The 24,709-nt window shown below is 42.9% G+C and overlaps 1 protein-coding gene across 1 annotated transcript; it reads right to left on the bottom strand.

The window, feature by feature from the left end:
• Positions 1-11,879: 11,879 nt before the first annotated feature.
• BMP2 (bone morphogenetic protein 2) lies at positions 11,880-23,739 on the bottom strand. The gene is made up of 3 exons (XM_036827144.1): positions 22,734-23,739; positions 21,234-21,583; positions 11,880-13,859 (listed from the first exon to the last, which is right to left on the bottom strand). Exons 2-3 carry the CDS (start codon positions 21,574-21,576, stop codon positions 13,015-13,017), a joined length of 1,188 nt encoding a protein of 395 aa, XP_036683039.1. The 5' UTR covers positions 21,577-21,583; positions 22,734-23,739; the 3' UTR covers positions 11,880-13,014.
• Positions 23,740-24,709: the final 970 nt, after the last annotated feature.

Genomic DNA, 24,709 nt, shown 5'->3' with positions numbered 1-24,709 from the left:
TGAGATACCATCTCACACCGGTCAGAATGGCCACCATCAAATAATCTACAAACAATATATGTTGGAGAGGGTGTGGAGAAAAGGGAACACTCTTGCACTGTTGGTGGGAATGTAAATTGATACAACCACTATGGAGAACAGTATGGAAGTTCCTTAAAAAACTACAAATAGAACTACCATACGACCCAGCAATCCCACTACTGGGCATATACCCTGAAAAAAAACCATAATTCAAAAGAGTCATGTACCACAATGTTCATTGCAGCTCTATTTACAATAGCCAGGACATGGAAGCAACCTAAATGTCCATTATCAGATGAATGGATAAAGAAGATGTGGCACATATATACAATGGAATATTACTCAGCCATAAAAAGAAACGAAATGGAGTTACTTGTAGTGAGGTGGATGGAGTTAGAGTCTGTCATACAGACTGAAATAAGTCAGAAAGAGAAAAACAAATACAGTATGCTAACACATATATATGGAATCTAAGGGGAAACAAAAAAAGGTCATGAAGAACCTAGTGGCAAGACAGGAATAAAGACACAGACCTACTAGAGAATGGACTTGAGGATATGGGGAGGGGGAAGGGTAAGATGTGACAAAGTGAGAGAGTGGCATGGACATTTATACACTACCAAACGTAAATAGATAGCTAGTGGGAAGCAACCACATAGCACAGGGAGATCAGCTCTGTGCTTTGTGACCACCTAGAGGGGTGGGATTGGGAGGGTGGGAGGGCGGGAGATGCAAGAGGGAAGAGATATGGGAACATATGTATATGTATAACTGATTCACTTTGTTATAAAGCAGAAACTAACACACCATTGTAAAGCAATTATACTCCAATAAAGATGTTTAAATAAAAATAGAATATCCTAAAGGTGATAAGAAGAAGACAGGCCATCTAGAGGCCTTGGGACCTGAAGACTGTAGGTGGTAAGTTCCTGAGGTTACTCGGCACTTCATGTATTCCAGCCTGAATATTGGAGAAGTGGCACCCTACCAACACCATAGATGAAAAAAAAAAAAAACCCAAAGGAAAGCCTGCTCTCTCTGGCCAAAGGATAAGGAATGGGGTAGTCTAGAAAGGTAAAAAACTTTTAGATAACAACCAGTCTACTCCAGCCAAGCAACACAGAAAAAAACTGCAGCCCAACCCCTACCTCCACCAGCGAAGGCCAAGTGGAGAGCCTAGACATCCACCCTTGGCAGGTTGAAATCAGGGCCTCCAATCCTCTCTCCCCCAGGGTTTGTCAGAGGAGGCCTAATGGAGAGGCAGGATTTTCACCAACATTAAGTGGTAACAAGAACACCCCAACCCACAGCATTAGTGGAAGCCATACGGGGACCCTGAAATCCCACCCCAACCAGCAGCAACAAAGAGCCCCTCACCCCCTGGGTGTCAGTGGAGGCAGAGGGGACAACCTGGACTCCCACCTTACCCAGCAGTAAGGTGGTGGCACCCCCCACCTTCACCCACCAGAGCACTGTCAGAGGAGGGCTGCTACAACACGAGATTTGAATAAGATCTAGAATCTTATAACACACCGAAACTGTCTGGGTTTCAATTTTTAAAAACTCACTTTTTATACCAAGAACCAGGAGGAGCTCAAACTGAATGAGAAAATACAGTCATCAGATGCTGCCCCAAGATGATACAGATGTTAGAATTCTCTGACAAGGATTTTAAAACAGCCATCATAAAGCTGCCCAATGAACATTATAAACATACCTGAAATAAATGATTAATAGAAAATTTCAGCAAAGAAATAGAAGACATGAGAGAAAACCAAGTGGAAAATTTAGAACTAAAAAACGAAAATAACTGATATTAAAAAGCTCAGTGGATGGGCTCAACATAAGAAGAAACAAGGCAGAGGAAAGAATCAATGAACTTGAATAGAACAATAGAAATTATCCAATCCAAACAGAGAGGAAATAGACTGGAAGAAATGAACAGTCTCAGGGGTATGTGGAACTATAACAAAAGACCCTGTCATTGAAGTCCTAGAAGAAAAGGAGAAAGAAGATGAGGCTGAAAAACGTACCCAAACAAATAATGGCAAAAAAATTTCCTAAATCTGGCAAAAAAAGGGAGGTTGGTGGGGTCCAGTAGATTCAAGAAGCTGAGTGAAACTCAAACAGAAAAAAAGCCAAAGAAATCCATTCCAAGACACATCATAGTCAAACTTCTGACAACTAAAGACAAAATCTTGAAAGTAGCTGGAGAGAAATGAGGTATCCCTTAGAGGAGAAAAACAATTCAAATGGCAGTATATTTCTCACCAGAAGCTATGGAAGCCAGAAGGAAGGGGCAGAAGATTTTTTTAAGTGCTGAAGGAAAAAGAACTGCCAACTCTGAATCTTATACCCAGTGAAAATATCCTTTAAGAATGAAGGGGAAACTTTAGACATTCTTAGATGAAGAAAAACTAAGAATTTATTGCCAGCAGATCTACTTTGAAAGAATAGCTAAAGAAGAGTCCTGGCTGCTCACACGGTGTGGGACAAGTGCTGGCCTGGCTGCCCTGCTCTGTGGTGGACTTGCAGCCATTGCCAAGGCCAACAGGGAGCTCCCCTCCTCCTTCCCCATGGGCAGCAGCAGCTCCAGGGTGAGGGTTCATCCAGACCCCTCCCCAGCCAGCACTGTAAACAGAAGGGAAATGATAAAAGGACTCTTGAACATCAGTAAGGAAGAAAGTCCACAGAAAGAGGAAATATATGGGTTAAGCACAAGACTTTCCTTCTCCTTGATTTTTCTGAATTATGTTCAATATTTAAAGTAGCAATTGTAACATTGTCTAATGTGATTGTCAATGACTGTAGAGGAAATATTTGAAACATCTGTATTACAAATGGGGATGAGTAAAGTGACATTCAGGGAGGTAAGATTTCTTCACCTTAGTTAAGAATGGAAAAAGATATATGATGCAGTATATTTTATGCCTATGATATACATGTGAAGCAAAAATTGATAGATCTGAAAGGAAAAATCAACAAATCCACAACTATAGTTGAATATCTCAACTCCCGTCTCTCAACACTTGATAGAATAACTAGACAGAAAGTCAAAGACAGAGAAGAATTCAACACCACCATCAACCAACAAGGTTTAAGATCTAAAGACATTCACAGAACACTCCACACAATGACAGCAGAATTCACATTTTCAAGTACTCACATAGCATATACCAAGATAGACCAAATCTTGGCAATAGAACAAATGCTAACATATTTAAAATATTTGAAATCAAATACAGTATGTTCTATGACCATAATGCAATCAAACTAGAAATCAATAGCAGAAAGGCAAAGTGAAAATATTCAAACACTTGGAAACTAAAAAACATACTTCTAAATAATCCACGGGTCAACGAGGAAGTCTCATTGAAAACAGTAGAATGAAAATTAAAATAAAACATATCAAAATTTGTGAGACACAGATAAAGAAATGTTGAGAGGGAAATTTGTAGCACCAGATGCTTACATGAAGAACGAAAAAAAGTCTCAAATCAATAAACTAAGCTCTCACCTCAAGAGCATAGACAACAAAGAGCAAAAATAAACCCAAATAGGAAGAAGGAAGGAAATAACAAAGAACAGAAATTAATAAAAATTGAAAACAGGAAAAAAATAGAGAATCAATGAACAAAAAATTTGGTTCTTTGAAAAGATCAATAAACTCTATAAAGTAAGTCTGACAGAAAATAAAAGAGAGAAGACACAATTAAAAATATCTGGGATGAAACAGAAGATATCATGGCAAACCCTGCAGACTTCAAAAGGATAATAAAGGAATATTACAAGCAACTCTACACATAAAGTTGACAATTTAAATGGACCAATTCCTTGAGAAGTACAAACTAACATAAATCACTCAATATGCAATAGATAATTTGAGTAGCCCTATAATTATTTTAAAAATTGAAATTGAATTCATAATTAAAAACTTCTCCAAAAAAGAAATCTTCAACCCAGATGGTTTCACTGAAGAATTCTACCAAATGGTCAAAGGAGAATTAATGCCGATTTTATACAATCTCTTCCAGAAAATTCAAGAAGAGAGAACACTTCCTAATTCATTCTATGAAGCCAGTATTACCTTATAACAAAACCAGACAAAAAAATAGTACCAAAAAGAGAAAAAGGCAGACCAATATTCCTCATGAATATGGATGTACACATCCTTAATAATATATTAGCAGACAGAATTCAGCAATGTATAAAAAGTATTATACCATGACCAAGTAGGGATTATTCCAACGAGGCGAGGCTGGTTGAAATTTTGAAAATCAATCAGTGTAATCTACCACATTAACAGAGGAAAGGAGAAAAATCATGTGATCTCAGCAATTGAAGCATAAAATGCATCTCTTCTGCATGTTAAAAACTCTCAAAACACAGGAATAGAGAAGGGTTTCTTCAACTTGATAAAGAAACATCTTTTAAAAAATACCTACAGTAACATTCCATATAGTGGTGAAAGGAATTCAAGATAAGAGAAACATGAAGATGAGACAGGCTGCCTGACAGTTGGTCAATGTTAGAGAGAAGATGTGCTGGGGAAGAGGAGCCAGCGGGACCCAGGAGGAGAAGGGTCTGCAAAATGCCCCCTTGCCTTTGTTTTTTTAATTGAAGCATTAGTCCATCTTCCGTTTCAGAGGGGGCAAAGTGTATTCCACCTGGTGAATGTTTTAAGTTCCTAAAAAGTAAATAACTGTTTCAGCCTTTGAAATTTCACATGAAATTATCAGTGAGTCATGAGAAAAATGCTAACGTCAAAATTAAAATCAAATGAATCATGGCTTCTCCCTGCAAAGCAGAAGCACTTTGGTCTGTGCTTATACTCTGCTGACGGGCAATTGGCTGCCAGCTCCCTCCCACCTCACCCCACCCCCACCTGCCTGACTGGCGGCCCTTCCCCCTAGCGTCCCATAGGCTGGGTTATGGAGAGGAGCAGAGCAATTCCTCCCCCACCATGAGCATTTTCCACGAGGAAAGGCTGTGGCGTTACGCCTTTCCCCAAACTCAGTCCTACAACCCTGGAAAAAAAGGAAATCACGATAGGATTGTGTTCCCTGTCCAAGCTGGCATCTCAGAAGAGACCTTCAGCAGAGTTACACTTCGGTTCAGCAAACTCCCAGATTGGTGACAACATAGGACCAATTCCCTCTCCTTTTGTATCAGATCAGGTTAGCTTTTCTAGCTCCTCTTTCCCAAATGCATTTCCTCATCTCCCAGACTGTCCTGGTACCCAGAGGAAGGGGGAAAGAGAGAGAGAGAGAGAAAGAGAGACAGAGGGAGAGCTGAATGTAAAATAGAAGTATAGGAAAATTCTAATTGGTTTTTTGAAGATTAGGTAAGTGATGGGGACAAAATAAATATATCAATTTCCACTCCTGCTAAACAAGGACCACCGCTTGACTTACCTCATCACTGGACAGCCTGTGATGCCCTTCGGGACCCAGAAGTCAAACCCCCACAGATCCACTTGGCAGGAGCTTTGAGAGAGTTGTGTTTTGGCAACAGCTGCTATGGAGGGAGGCTCCTATTTTTACACCACTGGGGCTGAAACACCACCATCTCCCTGAACTTCCTAGAAATGGTACATAATATGTGGTTCTAGGAAGGGGGGATCCTTGAGACACTGTGCCCCCCATGTTATGAGAATGCACCTGTATTTTGGGAGTATCTGGCAACTCCCTCTCTTCTCCTTCATGCCACATCCTTAACAGTATCTTAGCGAACTCATGAGTACACCAAGGTACAAAGGACCATCCTGGCCTCAACCTGACCCAGTCAGTGAAAGTGATATTCAGGTATAAAAGGTGCTCACAAAAGAGAAAGAGGATCTAGAGTTCACTTAGATGTTATTCCCCAACAAGGCAGAAATATATTTTCCTTTGGGTTGCTATTGTTGGTAAGAGGATTCTAGAATTCTTAGTCTTCAGCTCTTTTTCAGGTAACAAAACTGAAACTCTTTTTCAGTTTCTCCACAGTTCAATAAAAAGGGAGGTATCAAAAGTCACCTCTGTGCCTTCTCTACACAGGTAAAATACTCTGTAGCATCACCAAGGAAGGAGTTATTGTGCGATGGTGGTATTTAAAAATCACCCCTCTGCTCATAAAAGCTGCATTGATCTCACTCACATATGTATTTCTTTTCACCACAAACAACGCTTAACTTCTCCAGTTCTCCCCATTTTCTTTTATTCAGCCAAGTGATCTTCAGGTAGTTAAACACACAGCAAATCCTTTGAGATTAGAAAATATTGGAATTTTCTCCTGGGCCTATTTTCTTATTTTTGTTTAGCTCACCCTTTGATTGTCATGAGGTTTGCAGTCTGATTCATTTCAGGGCCTTGACGTTGAAGCATCATTATTGTCGTGCCTCCTAATATTGACAAGACAAATGTGCTAGTGAGGACAGTAGGTTTACTGGTGAAGCCAAGTGACTGAGCAATGTTTAAGTAAGTCAGTAGTAAGATTTCTTTAGAGGAGAACATTTTATCAAATCGGTATGTACAGGCCAGACAGGCTTCAGAAGGTCCTAATTTCCAAGACAGTCTACAACGAACAAACTTCGGGGATCCCTGTTTGATTCCCATGCCAGGAAATCCTGCCTGTAAATGATTCAGTAAAGCTAGTAAAGTTTTCCATGGATTTGACTGAATTACAGCACAGGGAACCCTGTGAAGAGGAGAGGCAGAGAGACAGCATCTCAGAGGATGGAGGAGGGAAAAGGGTAGACCTGAAGTGAGCAAAGCACAAGCACGTCAGCTACAAATTGTGTACACATGCAAGATGAACTTGTGAACACACGTCCAACTTGGCAGATGTTTAAAGATTGGATATTTATAATGTGCTCCTGAAACATCTTACTGAAATGATGATGATTTAAGTGACTTTGATTTAGAATTAGACTTTTAAGAATTTTTGAAAACATTTCCAATGTTATCTACCAAAAACCAAATGCAGCTTCATGGAGATAGGATTCTCCATAAACTGACGTCTTGTGTTTCTGAATGTTGCCTCAAAAAGCAATCTTTTCTCTACCTCTTTGCCTTGCAACAATTGAAGCAGCTGGGGGCTGGAGCTCACTTTATTAGTGATTTAAAACACACCCTTGGAAACTAAGCTGGCTCTTTTTTTGTCCATCCAGGTGGGAAGCATGTTCCAGCAAATGGGAACAACACTTAAGAAAGTTCTCAAACAGCTAATGCTTTAAGAGCTCAACTTCAACAAATCTTCTACCAGCCATCTCGGCAACAAAAGACCAGGGTAACCTGGTAAGAGAACTAAGCCTTCCATATAAAGACAAAGATAAAACAGCACAGCAGCCGAGATTCGACATCTTTAAAAATGCCTTTTCAATCTTTAACTTTTGTCTGGTTGGTTGTCTAGCAACCAAGTGCCGAAAAGATACTCCACCCAAAACAAAGTGAAACAATGCAGACACTTATTTAGGAGTGTGTGTGTATTAAGGTTCTCAGGGTGCAAAGATAGAAACTTGCTTTCAGACAATTAAGACAGAAAAAGTCCTGATTGTAGATGGCAGGAAAGGAAGTTGGGAGTGAGGAAAAAGCAACTCGAAAATGCGTAATGTGGGATGAGGGTATAGTTTCCACACACCGGGCTAAAGCAAGGTTTACACTCTTAAGTAATAAAAACAAACCATTAAGCTCGGCCCAGCACTGTCAGGAAGTATAAAACAGTTCTTGAAACTTTGCAGTGACTATACAAAGCTTTTCATAAACTCTGTTTCCTGATCTTCATTAAATGTTCACATCAAGTTGCCATGGGGCAATTAGCTTGCCTCCTGAAATCAATAAAGAATCAACAATTTGGAAATAGTTGTACAGTAAAATAGTTCAATAATTATTCTCTCATCGTGTTGTGGCCAAGCAGTTCCAGTGTAAATGCAGACCAGATGAGAGCCTGCCCCTCACGAGGGGAGCTTTCAGCAATGGGCGGCTTGCAGAGAGAGCTGCTCACCGGCACGCACTGCAGCGAGAATGCAGTCCTGGCACTGCTCGGAGTGTGGCCCAGAAGGCAGGGCAAACACGGGCTGGAAGTGGCGTTCAAGTCAATATCTGGCACACTGCTTACGCACCTCAGAGGGACTCAGTCCAAAGTGTGGAGACCTAAACGAAATGATAGATCCAATGGATACAAAATTAGGCACCCTACACTCAGCATTTGGACCCCAGACAGGAACAAACCAAGATTTTTTTCCCCTGGGGTATACATATCTGCAAGAGAAAACATAGGTATATATATATATATCTGTGTGTGTGTATATCTATATCGATATATGTATACATTACATATGTATATAAAGAGTGTATTTGAGATTAGAATTCATTCATTTCAGCATTTCTTCAACAAATATTCAAATCTGAGTTGCTTGTAAGAAACCTTCAAAGTGCTCCCTTAGAAAGTAAAATGAGGCTACTAAACAGATGACCGTCCTAAGATGTTTTGCTACAAAAGAGGGGCCAAGACAAAGTTCTTTCTTTGCTGACCCCCTTTGCAGACGGAAATCAATTCCTTTAACTTTTTCTAGTCAGAGCCCATTCACTTCAGCACCTTCTTCGAAGCCAACCGTGGCATCACAAATTCCAATATCCATTAAATCAAATGTCAAATACTAGCTTGGGAAGCTTTTTATCACCCTCTAGGCTCAATGGTGCTGTAGAGTGAACTGTCTTAGAACTTGAAAAAAAAATAAAGCATCATTTTTAGTATAAACAAATGCTTCAAATGTATGACATCTATTTGCTGCCTTCAAAGGGAAAACTTTTAACTCAGACGCTTGGCACTAAGATCACACGGGATCAACTCAGTGGACTGACTTAAGTGTTAAAACTTTTTAAAAGTACGTTAAGGGCTTGCACCTGCTCCCCCATCCACATAGATGTACTGACACGTATTTGACTAAACTGACTACATACATGCCCAAGCAAGCAAGCTGAGCAGATTTTACAAGATAAGCAACCAAGTGTTTTCATGTCTGAGGGTGGCTAGAACACAAAATTGCCAGTCATCTTGTGGGGGAAAAGAATGCCTTTGAAAAAAATATGTAGGGCATCATTTCAGATAAAATGTATCCAAATGCCATCCTGTATACAGGTTTTGTTGTTTTGTTTTGTTTTTCCTTTTAGTGCTACTTCTTAGCAAGGGGTCTAAACTTAGTCCCGCTTTCTGCTGTTGTGATTGAGAATTCTTAGAGCCTTGCTACTCAATGTGTAAGACCTTAAGCCGGTGGGTAAAGGCAGCTACACCTGGGAATGTGTTGGAAATGCAGAATCTCAGGCCCCACCCCAGACTCATGGCAACAGAACCTATGTTATAACATGATCCCAAGGGGTCTGTATACACATCAAGGCTGCATTCTTCTGGAGCTAGTATTGGTGATTCGCATGCACAATAAAATCTAAAAAGTTTTATTTAGAGCATTGGTCCCCCAAGTTAGGTAGAAGTTCACTTTGAAGTTTGCAGGGCAGGGAAACAGTGAGAAAACTCTGCCCTGGAGAATACCATAAGGCTGTAATTTATGTCAGTGGGGTGGAGGCAAGAGGAAAAGCAATTTACCTGAGCGAAGCAGACCTGCATTAATCCCATCTCACCCTACCTGCCCCCTGCAAAAAATAAAGCAGAAAAGGAATAGAATAGTGCCAGGGCAGTCCTACTTCTTTGTGATTGCCCATCCATGTCACACTTATTTCTACACTTAAATTGTTCTTTACTGCAAGGCTGGGTTCTTTTTGCCTTATAACAGATTGGGCGGCTGTGGCATCTAACACTCTGTGAATCAATATCTTAACATTAATATGACTCTAGAATAGAAATACACTATTTTAAAAAGTGCTGTGAATTGCACAAATGATTTTTCCACCTCCAATAAAAAACCGAGGAAAAAAATATGGAACACTTAGATTATCCAGTAATGATGTAGCCTGCTACCTAGACCAGACTGATAGATCATCTCTCCACTCTTGTCCTCTTGAGGTACAATTTAAAGCAGCAAATGGAGTAGAAATTATGAAAAAATGGAAGCACAGAGAAATATGTAAACGACTCATCTTCTTCTTCCCCAATTTTGAAGGCAAAAAATGAACAGAGAAATCTGGACCTGCCATACAGGTTAAAACCGTGCCAGGGAGGTGCACACAGCCCAGACAAGCACAAAACGAGATGACACAACTTAATCAATTTTGAAAGGTGATCTCCCCAAATTCAGAAACTTACTACATTTTTTGAAAAGCCAACTCTAAAAAGATTCAAAGTTTCCTATGGAATAGTGACTGAAAACTGAAGACATTCAGTGTCATGGGGTTAGTTATGACACTTTTTTTCTCAGAATGAGGAATGTGAGACAAAATGTCTGTAGGAATGTAGAATATATGTAAGAATATTATGTTTCTCAAATGAGCTGCCAAGAGGGTCAGAGTCCTCAACTATTAAAAAATCTCTGAAACTAAACTGAAAATGCCATCATCTATATATATGTAATACTAATCACATATATCTTCATATGTATATTTATACATATTACATATGTCTATATATATTTACACATATATTTATATGTATTTACACATATATTTGTATGTAGATTTACACATATATTTGTGTATATATTTATATATATTACACATATATATGTCTATATATTTACACATATATATTATGCAAGAACCATTTGAGAACCATTTGAGAAAAGAACATTTGAGAACCATTTTAACCAAGAAAATCAGACCCAATGAAGCAGAGAAATAAAAAGGGACGGAACTGCCAAATGTATGGAAATTCTTGTGCTGTACTTTTACACTCTTACCTGGAGTATTTGGAGATGAGAAAACATGGATTATTATTTTTTTAAGATGTTACGACTGTGCAGCCTGCCCCTCACATCCATGGCAAGAGAGGGTGAAGAATGCCAAGGGACAAAGACGATCCCGCCCTCCACAGGGGTGTCTAACACCAATGATACATAAGAGCAATAGAATAGGGATAAAAAGAGACTAAAAGATTTTAACAGTGGAAGGAATAAAAGATAACTTGTACTAATTTTTTAGAAAAATATGATCTATGTAATCTCAAAACTAGGGTTAAACCTATCACACCCAAAATATAACCCAAAATGTAACAGGGTCATTGCAAGTTAATTCCTGGGAAGAATCTGATGATAACAGTCTGTTCCTTTACTAACACACTTTTTTTCGGCCAAATCAAGGCAGGGCTAGGAAAGGAAATTAGAACTAGGCCTCACCAATCACAGCACGATCAGAGGTGACACAAAGTCCTAGATATTGACCTTAAAATACTTCCAGTAAAATTGTGGGGTTGTGGGTCCCCTGGCCATACAAGCATACCTACCAAACCCTTCCTTGGGTCTGATTTCAACCCAGAGCACAGAAGCCCTGCCACTGGTATGTGTTCATTCTGAGCGGCCTAATTTGACTTCATTCTGCTTGGGCTTCAGTCCAACTGGCAGATGCCCTTGTAGAAGCTTGATCTCAGACACTTTCCCTTTCTAATTTTTTGGCACCATTGCCTCTATTGCATGGGATATCATCTCTGAAACTTTATCTTGGGTTCCCCAGGTTTTGCTTGATTTTTGTTGCTTTGGTTTTCTCTTAAATCTTCCTGCCCCAAAGAGGTTCATGTGAAATACTAAATCATTGATTAATTCCTAGGAATTAGCCAATGACTTGCCTGCAAATTTCCAACCATTCCTTGCCTTCTCCCTACCTCCCTCCAAAATGAGTAGCCTCAGAAGCAAAAATGCAAACACAAGGTAATCTTTGTGAACGCTGTACAAATGCACCATTTTCTCTTACAGGTTGGCCTTTATAGAATGAAATGCCAGAGCTTTGATATTTATTATCTGAAATAGGTTTAACATTTGGAGAAATGTGTTCAAACACATAACCTTGGAAAGAAAAGCAAGCTGATGGAACAGAGAACAGGGGTAGGCAGAAAACAATTTTGCTGTGGAGGGGCAAAGTTAGAAAATTGAGTCCTTTGAGCGTAAAGAGCTCTCAGGTGAGGTAAAAGTAAAATACAAATCAATTTTCAACTCTTCATGAGGGCCACTAGATATCAATTTTAAATATACATTACCACAATATCAATAATGAAGAAATCTTATGTTTTATTTAATACTTTGGCCAGACCAGCCCCTTTGAAGGGATCACTAGTTTAGGAAAGAAGAACAACAAACCATCATTCACTTTCCTGCAGGTTCATCGTTTTCTTAATTATTTCTATTGGTCCTGCTTTATTCTTTCTGAAGACTAAGGGGTGGGGGCTTTCTATATTAGATCAGCAATGTCTGGTTCTTATCCAAATATTCCACCTAATAAGGACGTAAGTTCTCATGGACTGGACAACCACTCTGCAACATTCCTGAGAATTGAATAATATAATAATCTTGAAAGTCAGCAGAGTGGATTATCCACTTTTTTTTTTTTTTTTTTTTTCTGGACATGAACTTGTGACCTTAACAGTAGCACTGCAAAAAAAGAGCAAATGTGCTAAGCACTTTGCCAGAGTAACCTTCCATGTAGACTTTTCATCTTAAATACACACGACTGAAAACAACTACAATTTTTGGAAAATTATGTACAAACCCAATACTTCTTTTGATTACATATAAATACAAATTAGCTATTTTTCCTAAAAAGTGGTTATAATAGTAAATAAATACAAAATAAATCTGACCATTATACTTCATGTGCTGGGGTTGAACCCATATAAAATGTACAACTAAATACATTTTAAAATCTTTAAGGAATAATTCTCTGATTAAAATATTTGTTTTCCCAACTTCTTTTCGTAGATATAAATATATTTTCAAAATAGCTGTGTTTTTTTTTCTCCATTCCATTCCATAAATAAAGTCTTCATTGGGAAATATTAAAGTGTCAACTTGATTTTTTTTTTTTTTTGCTTTTTTCTAAAATATATATATATATATTTATTTTATTTTATTTTGCTGTGCTAACGACACCCACAACCCTCGACAACCATGTCCTGATAGTTCTTTAATACCACCTTTTCATTCTCGTCAAGGTACAACATGGAGATGGCACTGAGTTCTGTTGGGACACAGCACGCCTTGGGAATCTTAGAGTTAACTGAGTTGACCAGCGTCTGGACGATGGCGTGGTTCGTGGAGTTCAGGTGATCGGCCAGGGGGAAAGGGCACTCCCCGTGGCAGTAAAAGGCATGATACCCCGGGGGGGCGACGATCCAGTCATTCCACCCCACGTCACTGAAGTCCACGTACAAAGGGTGTCTCTTACAACTGGACTTGAGGCGTTTCCGCTGTTTGTGTTTCGCCTGACGCTTTTCTCTTTTGTGGAGAGGGTGTCCTTTCCCATCGTGGCCAAAAGTGACCAGCAAGGGCCTTCTCTGTGACCAGCTGTGCTCGTCTTGGTGCAAAGACCTGCTAATCCGCACGTGCCTCTTGGAGACCCCGTGGCTGTCCTCTGGGTGGGCCACCTCCACCACAAACCCGTGGTTGGCGAGCCCCTGCGCTGTCCACCTCATCACGGCAGGGGTGACATCAAAGCTCTCCCACCTGCTGGCATTCTGAGTCACCAACCTGGTGTCCAGAAGTCTGGTCACGGGGAACTCGGAGTTGGCTGTGGCAGGTTTTATAATTTCATAAATATTAATTCGGTGATGGAAACTGCTATTGTTTTCCAAAGTTTCCTGCATCTGTTCCCGAAAGACCTGAAGTTCTGCTGAGGTGATAAACTCCTCAGTGGGGATAGAAGTTAAATTAAAGAAGAATCTACGGGTTGTTTTTCCACTCATTTCTGGCAATTCTTCCAAAGATTCTAATTTAATATAAAAAAGTGGAAAAAAAGAAAAATCATTCAGTAAGGCAAGTATGACAATTTGATTGTATATAAGGATTTATATACATCACTTCAGGGTTTGATTTAACATATGTAAAAATCTGCAGGCAGAAAGTTAAAATTTCCCCTTTAGATAAAGAAATGATCCTCCCTTTTCTATACATTTATGTCAATATGCACACCATGAAACAAAATTTCACAATTCACTGTTACGTGTTTAATCTAATACGTGAATACTGCTTCCAGGTGGCTATAATAATGGGGGAAATGGTGAAGCATTTCTTTGGAATTCACAGACTTTAGGGCAAAAAAAAGTCAGCACTATAGTTAGTAGAGGTCTAATGAGTGAGGATTTGAGGAAATTATTGCATTTCTTAAAAAGAAAAAGGCTTTAATGTCAATCCCTTAAGCAGTATTCTAAAACATTACTCTGCAATTTAGATGACTTACAAATCTCAATATACAGATTTCAGTTTCCTAATTAAAGACTCTGAAACTCAACATCAACGATGACATTTTGCAAAGTACACCCTACTATTTTACTCAAAAGTCCAGAGACAAAGGCATTTACAGGGATCTACTTCTTTGGAAACGTAAGGGTGGTACTAGGACACTGTAGTAATTAAGGCTGGATGATTTCAAGAGAAATAACTTCCCAACTTTGTCTGTTCTCTCACCTCTTTATGACCTCAAAAATCAAAATCTCATTTCAGATGCTTTTGGGAAAAAAATAATTCTCTTCTGTTTATAATTCCTTTATCTTAAAAAAAAATAAACCATATTAAAAATATACACCTACCCAATAATAGGCTACAGGATACAGATAACCCTCCCCCCACTTTGTAAAAATCTACAGAAATGCCATTATGACATTCATGATGTAAGGGATAATCTAATTACAGAATAATCATTTTATATCTATTATCATTATTTTAAAATAGCCATTTAAGTGGGCTATTCATAAAAGTTTTTCCTTATTTAAAATTCCAGAATTTCAATTTTAAGGAGTACTGCTTGTCGAGCAAACAATAAAATATAACATAGCACCTTGAATGTATAGTCTGCAAATCATCAAAGGTACACATTATTATTAAATTGATAGTAAACAGCACTAGAATTTGGGATATTTGGGTTTACTTTCTTCTAGCTTTACCACATCCTGTTATTTCACTGTCAACAAATTTTACCTGCTTCATTCAGGATCCAACCTGAGTGCTAACAAAATCTATTTGGCCATGTCATCACCATAAGAGGAAACCATGTTTTCATGAATTTTCTGGTTGTATTTCTCCTGAACCAAACAGCTATTCATTGTTCACAAAATTTAGACACCTTAGCAAAGGATAATCACTTCAGATCGCTCACTCAAAGGTTCTACCTGTGTAAACCTTCATCATCAAAGCAACAGTCATCACTGCAAGCTAAGGTCAACAGGGGTGGTTTATACCAAATTATGGAGGAATGCTTTAATGAGACGTTTCTCAAACTTCAACCTGTGTGCAAAACACCTATAGGACACCTTAACTCTTCAAATGCAGATTCTGATTCAGTGGGTGAGTCTGGGGTAGGGCCTGAGATGCAGCATTTCTAGCAGCTCCCAGGTGAGGTAATGCTGGAAGCTGGTGAACTGCCCTTCGAGGCTAAAGGTTTTAAAGAATGTTTTTCACATGCAAGTATAAATTGCCAGGAACATATTTTAAAGTGCCTTTTTGTTAAATAATATAGAAATGAATAGACGAACCATTAGCGTTGGCCAAGGAGTAAGACTTGAAGCCAGGGGTGAGCAGCCAGACTCAGAACAGAAAGATCTAAAGCTCCTCTCCTTGGACAGGGAGACCATCAGGCCAAGAAGGGAGTTCCCCACGGTCCCCTCAAGCCTGCTAACCCGCACCCGTACGGATACCTTTGGAGAGCCGCTCTAAACCCCACTGCTGGCTAATGGTACTTCGGGCCAGGCACTATTTTTAAAATAACCCTCCCACCAATCAACCAGAGCTCTCCTCTGTGGCTCCGACAAGTATCAAGGGTTGTGTTTAGCCCCTTCTTTCCTTTCCTCTCTGCAATTCAGGAGCCCTCTGATGTTTCCCCTGAAGGCATTCTTTCAGCACAGAAGCCACCAGCTACCAGAGAAAAGAAGAGTGACCTAAAAATCAGCACATCCTTCAGACACAAAGCCAAGGCCTGGACCCGGGCAACTGACTTCGCTGATCCCAGCACACCTAAAAGCGCTCTCTCTTCTTTTAAGGAGAGGAAGGAACGGCACATTATCCAGGGCCTTTGGGGAACAGCTGTATTAACAAAGGTGCCCAGAGAAATCATACATACACACACACACACACACACACACACACACACACACACCCAGGAGGAGGATGAAGGAACAATCTCCCAGGTAAGCACGAGAGACAAGTAAAGAGGATGGTTATAAAAGGGGCATTAAATAGAACAATAACCCTCCAAAAGACTAATATGAGACTGAATTATATAAAACTGCCATCATTCAACTGGATTTAACCTATAAAAAAACAGTTTCATGTGCTTCAAAATCTCATTGGAGGTAAGTGGCCAAAAGGATAATCACTTAGCAAAGGAAAAAATTACACTATTAAACATTAACAAGTAATGTGAAGATCCCTCTCCAACTTTGCAGTTTCATCTCAGTCAGCCTAATCCCTGAAGGACCACTATCCCTCCTTAATACAAAGGCCTCCATGACAAGACCCCTGACTGCAGACTCTGGTCACAGAGATAAGTCAGAAGGTCACAGGAACCCCCAAACCCAGGAAAACAACTGACCAAGGTTAGGGCACCTACTACCCTCTCCTTTGATCTTCAAGGGAACATGAATTTTTTCTAGAAGGTAGAAAAAAATCTGAACCTTTTGAAATGAAGTAAAGAATCTGCAAATCACCACATCAAGCCTAGGGATTCTGAAAATATGGAGCATTTACCTAAGTAGGTAATGTATGCTTTTCTAGAGGTATATACAATTATTAATTCTCTGTAAATAAATAACCCTTATTGAATAAGCTGCACTTGCCAAGGGATCTGAGGATTCCAGCCTGTCTTAGACATGGGTTCTTGAACCTCTAAGTTCTTATCCAAATAGATGGAGCTATGGCTGCAAAAATGTGGGAAAGTAAAGAAAAATAAGGCAACAATGACATTTGACCTCTCCTCCAAAAAGTGAAGTTCTAACTTAATCATCTACGCTGTCAATTATTCATCTACATTCGAAAAGATGAGATTGAATTCCCTCAGCTAGCCTAGGTCCACTTTGGCCTCCTCTTCCCTAGACCAGCAGAGAATAGGACATAAAGAAACAAGTCATCACGATAATGACAGCAAGTGTGCTGAATGGTTGTTTGTGCCAGGTCTGGCACTAAGAACTTTATATGAATTACCTTATGACAAATCAGTTAGAGAGGAACTGTTACTAGCTCCATCTTGTAAATGAAATAGTTGGAGCTCAGAGAGGTTATGTGACTTTCCTAAGGTCACAGAGCTAGTAAACTAAGAACATAGCTATGAACTTGAGTCTACTGTAGCTCCCAAGTTTCTGGCCACTAGACGGCACCATCTAACATAGGGGAGGAGTCAAAAACGCAAGCAAAAGTCAAAACCATTAGAGGCAGATTTATATTTAACACAATGATAACCGTAGGGCAAGTTCTGTCCCAGTTAAAGGGATAGAAATGGTGGAAGAAGCAGACAGAACAGAAAAGTAAAGCAGAAAAGTAAAGTGGCAGGGGCCACTGGGACATACAGATCTTGTGTGGAACCACTGATATTTTGTGACTGCCTGTTTGTCCTACAGTATGATGAGGACAAGTTTTGCTGAGCTTTAGCAAAAAGTGAGTTGTCATTACATTTTGAGAATTTTGCAACACTCTTTAGACAAAAAAATGTCCATTAAGAAAACAACAATAAAAACCTGGGAAAGTTCTAGCAAATCAGTAAGGTTGAAAATCACTGCCCTGAAATAAAATGAAAGTAGTGGAGAATAATAAATAAAATTTTCCAAAATATAAAATAATGGTTAGAGAATTGATGTATCAAGGAGAAAAAAAACGATAAAATACAAAAGGTTAAAATGAATCAGTTAAAAAAACAAAGACAACAAAGGAGATGGCAGCTAAAAGAAAGAGCATGGTCGTGGTCACCAACCCTGATTTGGCCTCTACCCACTCTCTTAGCTCCATCACCTTTGGAATGATCCAGGGCCCTCTTATTGTTGCTTATTTGGTGAAATACACAGAGGGGCAAATCTTAAAAAAAGACAAAATAGCTCCATGAGGAGGGATCAAGGGGGAACAGAGAGGAACCAGTAAAAAAGAGGCAGAATGGAAAACATAAGTGCAAGAACTATCTCTGGGCACCAAAGCCTCAATCTCTATGAGCATTTCCAAATAGAACGCCTGTTCTACCTAAAGGGGGCCTTTCACAATCACAATGAAATACCTGGGGACACTGGGGAAGCACCCCAAGTGAGCACTGGTTTGGGGAGGTGTATGTGTCCAAATCCTTTGGTTGCACTGGGAATCTGTGATACCAGTGCTCCATCACAGAGCAGTGGTTGTTTCTTGAACTTTCTTTTTAAATGGATATTTTCAAGAAAATTACATTTGTGGGAACAGGGTTAATCTCTATTTCAAAGCTTCAGTCATAGAGGCAAATAATTCAGTTATTTTGGGCAAAAAGAGAACTGTGTCCTTCAGAGTCTGGAGAGCGAGCATGTGGTCCTTCCATATTCCAATCTGACAGGAAAGAATGAAGATTTTTTGCAAGGCCAATAAAGTCAACCAATTTCAATGTGTTTTTAACTACAACCAAAACACAAAACACTGTTTCCAGTTGAAGAAGTGATTTTTCTATCCTCAGTGGCAGTTCCGAAGCACTTTTTAACAACTCTGAAAAAAGAAAATTTTTCCAGCGCTTGGGCTCTCCCGAATAAAAGCCACTGGAGAAAGGACTAGACAAAGCTTAATAGGAGAAATGACAACTGATAATTTCTGTGTCAGATCACCTATGATGTGGACCCATTATCTTCACACATCGGTTGAAAGAATGCCATCATGATACTTCTTGTCTTGTATTCCGCCAAATTACCCAGATCCCACCCGCAAATAAAACCAACAGGTAATTCTCGTAATCAGGTCCTTTGGTCCTTTACCAAATAAACGTCCACAAAGGCTCTAGGAACCAAATTCTGCTCTTAAACCTGCAGCCTTAATCACATGGTTTATTAAAAGATTTTTTAGTGTCATGCATGGATGTTTTATAAACAAGAATGTTTACAAAAACCAAATTCTGGTTTACGTAAAAATGAAACGGTCTTCAAAAAAGGGTAATTTGTAGCTTAATGATTATATGCTAGTCTTAAGAAGAAAAGAAATGGGTTTGTTGAAACTTGGGGCAAACATTACATAGCTTTTTTTTATTATCTAACTGCATAAAGATCTGAAGTTATTGCAAGTTGATTTTAAGCAAGTTGGTAACTTCTGCACTATTTGGTGCATAACATTTACACGTTTAAAGACATAAATTCTGACTTATAAACTCAAGCACGCTATTTAAGTTAAAATCATACACTCCAATAAGTTCTAGCCTGTTTAGTTTTGGTCGAGCCACTTCCAGAGGAAGGAGAAATATGCAGACTTCACTGATGGAATCCTCATGCAACTGAACGTTTTTAGGTGTCAAATGCCTTAAATGATCTATCTTCCTTTAAAGTTCTAAGAGACATACACAGTGCCTTCTTGGCCTTAAAAATAAAGTTCAGAATGGTTTCCATGCTATATCTCCAGGAGAGGTGGCTGAAATAGCAATTCTTATTACTTTTCTATCCAGAAAAACAATTCTAATCAGCAGCAGCTGGGAATGATGAGCTGGATCTATAATCTCCCCAAGGTGGTGATGACAGAATGTACAGGAACAAGAACATTTCTGCATGACAACAGACAACTTCTGCTTTCAGTGGATGAATCCTGAAGGAGTAAAATGGGATCTTATTTCCTTTCAAATATGATTTCTGCTAGCAGAGAGCACCTCACTTAGAAATGTGCTGAAAAATGAATTGATTTTTCAATTCATGTCCCCTTCATTATGTATAGCTGCCTTGATGAAGTCCCTTTTGTTATGTGACCGGCCTTTAGGACCCCTTCCCACTATCGACTGCTGTTCTCACAAGTATAAGTTCTCCTTCACACTGGCAGAAAATGCCTGGCTGTGACACTACTGATTTGTTTATATCAGAGGGTAGATTTCCACTTGAAATTGACCACCTCAGCAAGGCAAGGCAAGAAAACTGGAACAATATCCCAGTTCCCTGATATCCTACAAGTGGCTGCTCTGTGATATACAACTTTGGACCATTCTCTAGAACTTGAACGAACCTGGGCTCGTTTAGAATGTGTTAAGCCAAAGGAACATTTAAAAGTGTAGAAAAAGAATTGAAGTGGAAAATATTTTTGACCAATTGCCCTAAGAACTTGGGTACAACAGATCTCACTAGCTGCTCTAAGACATTTCAAATCCACTAAATGCCTTTCTGATGAAACAAGCATAAATATCCTACCTTAGAAAAACCACATCCAGTATCATTAAAGAAAAAAACCCCCACATTTCAATGCACATGAAGGAAAACAGGCAGTTGCTGCAAAAGCTTTTATCTGAAGGCTAGCCTTGTCTCTACTCCGGAGTTCATCTCAGATTTAAGCACAGGACAAGAAAGTCATTGTGGAAACAATAAGATTGATTGTGGAATTGATCTCCCACGAGGATTAGATAGGGATTTGAAATATTCCAAACCAGGTCCAGATCTACTGTAAATTAGAAAGACATTGGAGCCCTGGGCTTTGATTTTTCAATACTATCTCTGAAAATTCTGCCCTTGGCTCTGTCATGCTTGAAACCCCGGCTTAAGCAAGAGAAGCAGATTTATAGAGCAAAGGCTTCCAAACAGACCTAAAGAGATCCCAATCTGCCCCCCTCCTTCTCATTCTTCTCCTATGGAATTCTTGCACGTTTAGCTGACTAGGGGCAAGCCTTTTGCCCTCATCTTCCCCATCACTTGATTTCTCTCCAGTTCCTGGAGGAGGAGTCGCTCTTCTGGCTGCAAGCCAGGAAAAGGGTGCAGATTTACCAAAGGGGAATCCCTGGCTCTCCCGCCACACAGGCAGTGAGTGAATGCCAGGTTCGTAAAGGTTCTTACAGAGGCAAACATGGAAACGTCTGCAGCGCCCCGGCCAAGCTGCCCTTCCAGGGACGCCTGCTGTCTGCCCACTGTGGGGCGCTTGGCTGGACGACTCCCCGCCCCCGTCTCCGCCCCCGCGCCCCGGCTCCAAGCCTCACCTTCGTGGTGGAAGCTGCGCACGGTGTTGGCGAGGCTGGCTGCCCTCTCCAGCCGGTGGTCCGGGGCGGGCGCGCCAGGCTGGCCCGAGTGCCGGCGGTACAGGTCCAGCATGTAGGGGGGCACCACGGCACCCCTGCTGGGGGTGGGTCTCTGCTTCAGGCCGAACATGCTAAGCAGCCGCAACTCGAACTCACTCAGGACGTCGTCCGAGGGCTGGGACGAAGACCGGCCAGCAGACACCGCGAACTTCCTCCGGCCCAGCTCGGGAATGAGGCCGGCCGCAACGCCCAGGAGGACCTGGGGAAGCAGCAACGCTAGAAGACAGCGGGTCCCGGCCACCATGGTCGACCTGAGGACAGGGCCGACGTGAGTCACGGAGGTCTCCGCCCAGCCCTCCCCCCTTCCGCCCCCGCGGTCCCGGCTCCCGCTCGGTCCCCTTGCTTCCTCCTCCAGGGTGCCCACCCCGCTGACAACACTCGCGGAGACACTTCAGAGGAGCTGAAGCTCAAACGTTTGGGAGAACGGAAGACCTTTAGTTCCTGAGCCAGATGGATTTCCCCCTCCCATTCCATTCTCAATCCGTCTGACAAGATTTGCCCCCACCCCACCCCGCGTCAGTGACTGTCACCTTTTCTTTCTGTGACACGCTGACAGCCTGTGCAGGGAACCTGGGGAAACCACCGTTTTGTCTCACACCCCTCCGTCCCCTAAACTAACCCAATCACACAGCGCTCGCTTGCATATAAACACTCGCAAATGGTGCATGTGACTTCCTTAGAGGCACTGTATAGAACTTCCTGATACACACACACGGTCTATAACTTCCAGAGCCAGTAAACTCAAGGGCACAACTTCCGAAGTCACTTGCAACCTGTGGCCCACGTCTCTAACCTTAGAGGTGTCAGGGCAGGCCACTCCATCCCCGAACCCCCTCCCCCCCAATGCAGTCAAAATACGCAGGTATCTTCATAGGATTACGTAGATGGCTAATATCTATTAATTCCCGTGTCAGCACAAGGTGGCACGAAAGAACTGCCCCCTCGCATTCCTGGAAACAAACAGGGAGAATCCCAACTTCTAATATTTTCCCAAATGGGACGCAGCTCTGAGTACAGAGAGCAGGTCTCCCGGAGAAACTTGAAAAAGTCAGAAGGGATCGCCACGGCAAGGCGTATAGGTTGGCAGCTAACGGGTGAAATCCAGGGGCCACCCTCTCCAAGGGATTTCTTTGACTTAAAAAAAAAAAATCATCTAAGTGTTAACAGCCCTAATAAAATGCCGAAAAGAAGGGAGGGAGGAGGGGCGGAAGAGTGCGAGCCGGGAGTGCAAAGCCGACGGTCGCCCGGCGGCGGTAGGATGGGGGCATCCCCGCAGGAGCTTGGCTGCACGTGGACCTGCTCTGTTTACGTCCGGCCCAACCTGGCCCCGGGAGGGGCTCATCCGCCGGGGCCCCGCGCCCACCCACAGCCCCAGCCTCGGCCCCGGGCCACGTTGTCTACCTTTAGGAGACCGCAGACCGTCTAAGAAGCACGCGGGGACACGTCCATTGAAAGAGCCTCCACATGGAAAAAGCTCTGGCTGAAGGACCTGGCGCAGGGACCGGGTTCCCTTCCTTCGCCTCCTCCTTCTCCTCCCGGGTGCCGGCCGGGCAGTCTCTCTCCGAACGCAGGGAACAGCGTCTCGGGTCGGGCCCAGCGGTGGAGTGGAGGGGCGGCGGGGTTCGCAGGCGGCGAGGCTGGGTCCGCTGGGGCAGAGGCACCGGCGCGAAGTGGGGAGCGCAAGTTACTCTCCCTGCAAGTTCAAGAAGTCTCCAGCCAAGTGCTGACACACAACAACAGCGAGCAGGGGGAGGAGTGCGGAGCAGGGAAGGGAAGGGAGAAAGTAAAAGCTGGTGCTGTCGTCGTCCTTAGGAACCAGAGCCCGCGGGACGCGTGGCCCCGCGGGGGGCTGGCTCCGGGACTCTGGGGGCGGGGGTCGGGCGCTCGGCGCTAGCTCCGCCGGGGCCCATGGCTCGGGCCAGACATCCTGGGAGACGCCGGGTCCGGGGAAGGGCGCAGCGGCGATCTCGGTGCCGGGCGAGTTGCCCCCCCGCATCACTCTGCCTTCCTCCAGCGCACCCCCATTAGCGCTAGCCAGTTGAAACCACCGCGGCTCCGGCGCTCCGGCGTCCTCGGGCTCATTCTCCAGCGAGTCGAGCCGAGTCTCGGGCCGCCGAAGCGGGTGGCCGCGCTCTCCCCTCGCTCTCCTCGCCCCCGGGCCAAGCCGCTGTGCCCTTTGTGGCCAGCCTGGGGTCCGATCACACCTCGGCCGGCATGTCCCAGGCCCCCGAGCTCCGGCGGGAGGTGATCGGCATCGCGGCGCTCGGGCTCGGCTCCCGGCTCCCCGGCGCTCTGCACGCCGGTCTTCGGCTCCGGCGCGGCCCGGGCAGCCGAGGCCACGGCGCAGCGGCGCGCACGGCCGGGTGCTCCAACCCGCGCAGGGTCTGCGGGCGCGGGTGCCTCGGAGCCCGCAGTAATCCGCGAGGCGCTCGCCCCGAGGTTCGTTCGGGTGGGCGGCGGAGCCTGTGGCAGCCGATGTCCGGCGGCGGCTGCCAATCCCCGGCCGGGTGTGGGAAGCGGAGCGGCGGGCGCAGCGCGAGCCGGGCGCAGCGCGGCGCGGCGGGGCGAGGACTCCGGCGGCGACTGCGGCGGCGGCGGCGCCGTGGCGCGGCGCTCGCGGCTTTTAAAGGGGACGCCGCCTGCCGTCTCCCTCCCGGCCCAGGCCGAACACCTCCCCCTCGGTGGCGCGGCTCGCCGGGGATCCCCGAGCGGGCGGGAGCAGCGCGCAGGGGTGTGGACGGCGCGCCGGGGCAGCCGCGGCGGGGTGGGGCCGAGGGCGGGGACTCGCGGCCGCAGAGGGGGCGCTCGCGCCTCCAGCCCCTACCCTCAGAGGGGAGATCCGTCGGAGCGGCGGCCCCTGGCTAGGACTCCGGGAGCGAAATCCCGGACGAATGCTGGGTCGGGCCTTATTGCCCCTCCCGGCCCGTTATTCAACTTTCAGTTTGAAGATGTTCAATAATAGTCGATTAAAAGAAGAACTCAACCAAGTTACAAGGCATCTTGGCATAGGCTTGGGGTACACACTTCTGTGTTTCCCCGGGGTGGGAGGAGAATTAAAAGAAAACTAGAGATTGGATATTGGGTGTTACTTAAACTTTAACACAGAGAGATATATTTACTTACATATGTAAATGTATTTATATAAATGTGCACTATTACTCCAATAAGTATATATGTAATACACAAATATACACGTGTATGTCTCTAAATATATCCATATATGTAAATATGTGCTAACGAAAGCGCACATTTCTGTAAATATATGTCTGTGAAATGGATGTCCTGCTATACGTGACATGCGCATAATGGACTGTGTGTGTGTGTGAGAGAGAGAAGAGAGGATGAGAGGGATTTTATTTCTTCTTATGGTAGCAATC

Source organism: Balaenoptera musculus, chromosome 15 (assembly GCF_009873245.2).
Source record: "Balaenoptera musculus isolate JJ_BM4_2016_0621 chromosome 15, mBalMus1.pri.v3, whole genome shotgun sequence".
NCBI classification, from domain to species: domain Eukaryota; kingdom Metazoa; phylum Chordata; class Mammalia; order Artiodactyla; family Balaenopteridae; genus Balaenoptera; species Balaenoptera musculus.
This window is presented reverse-complemented; position numbering and strand designations above follow the sequence as displayed.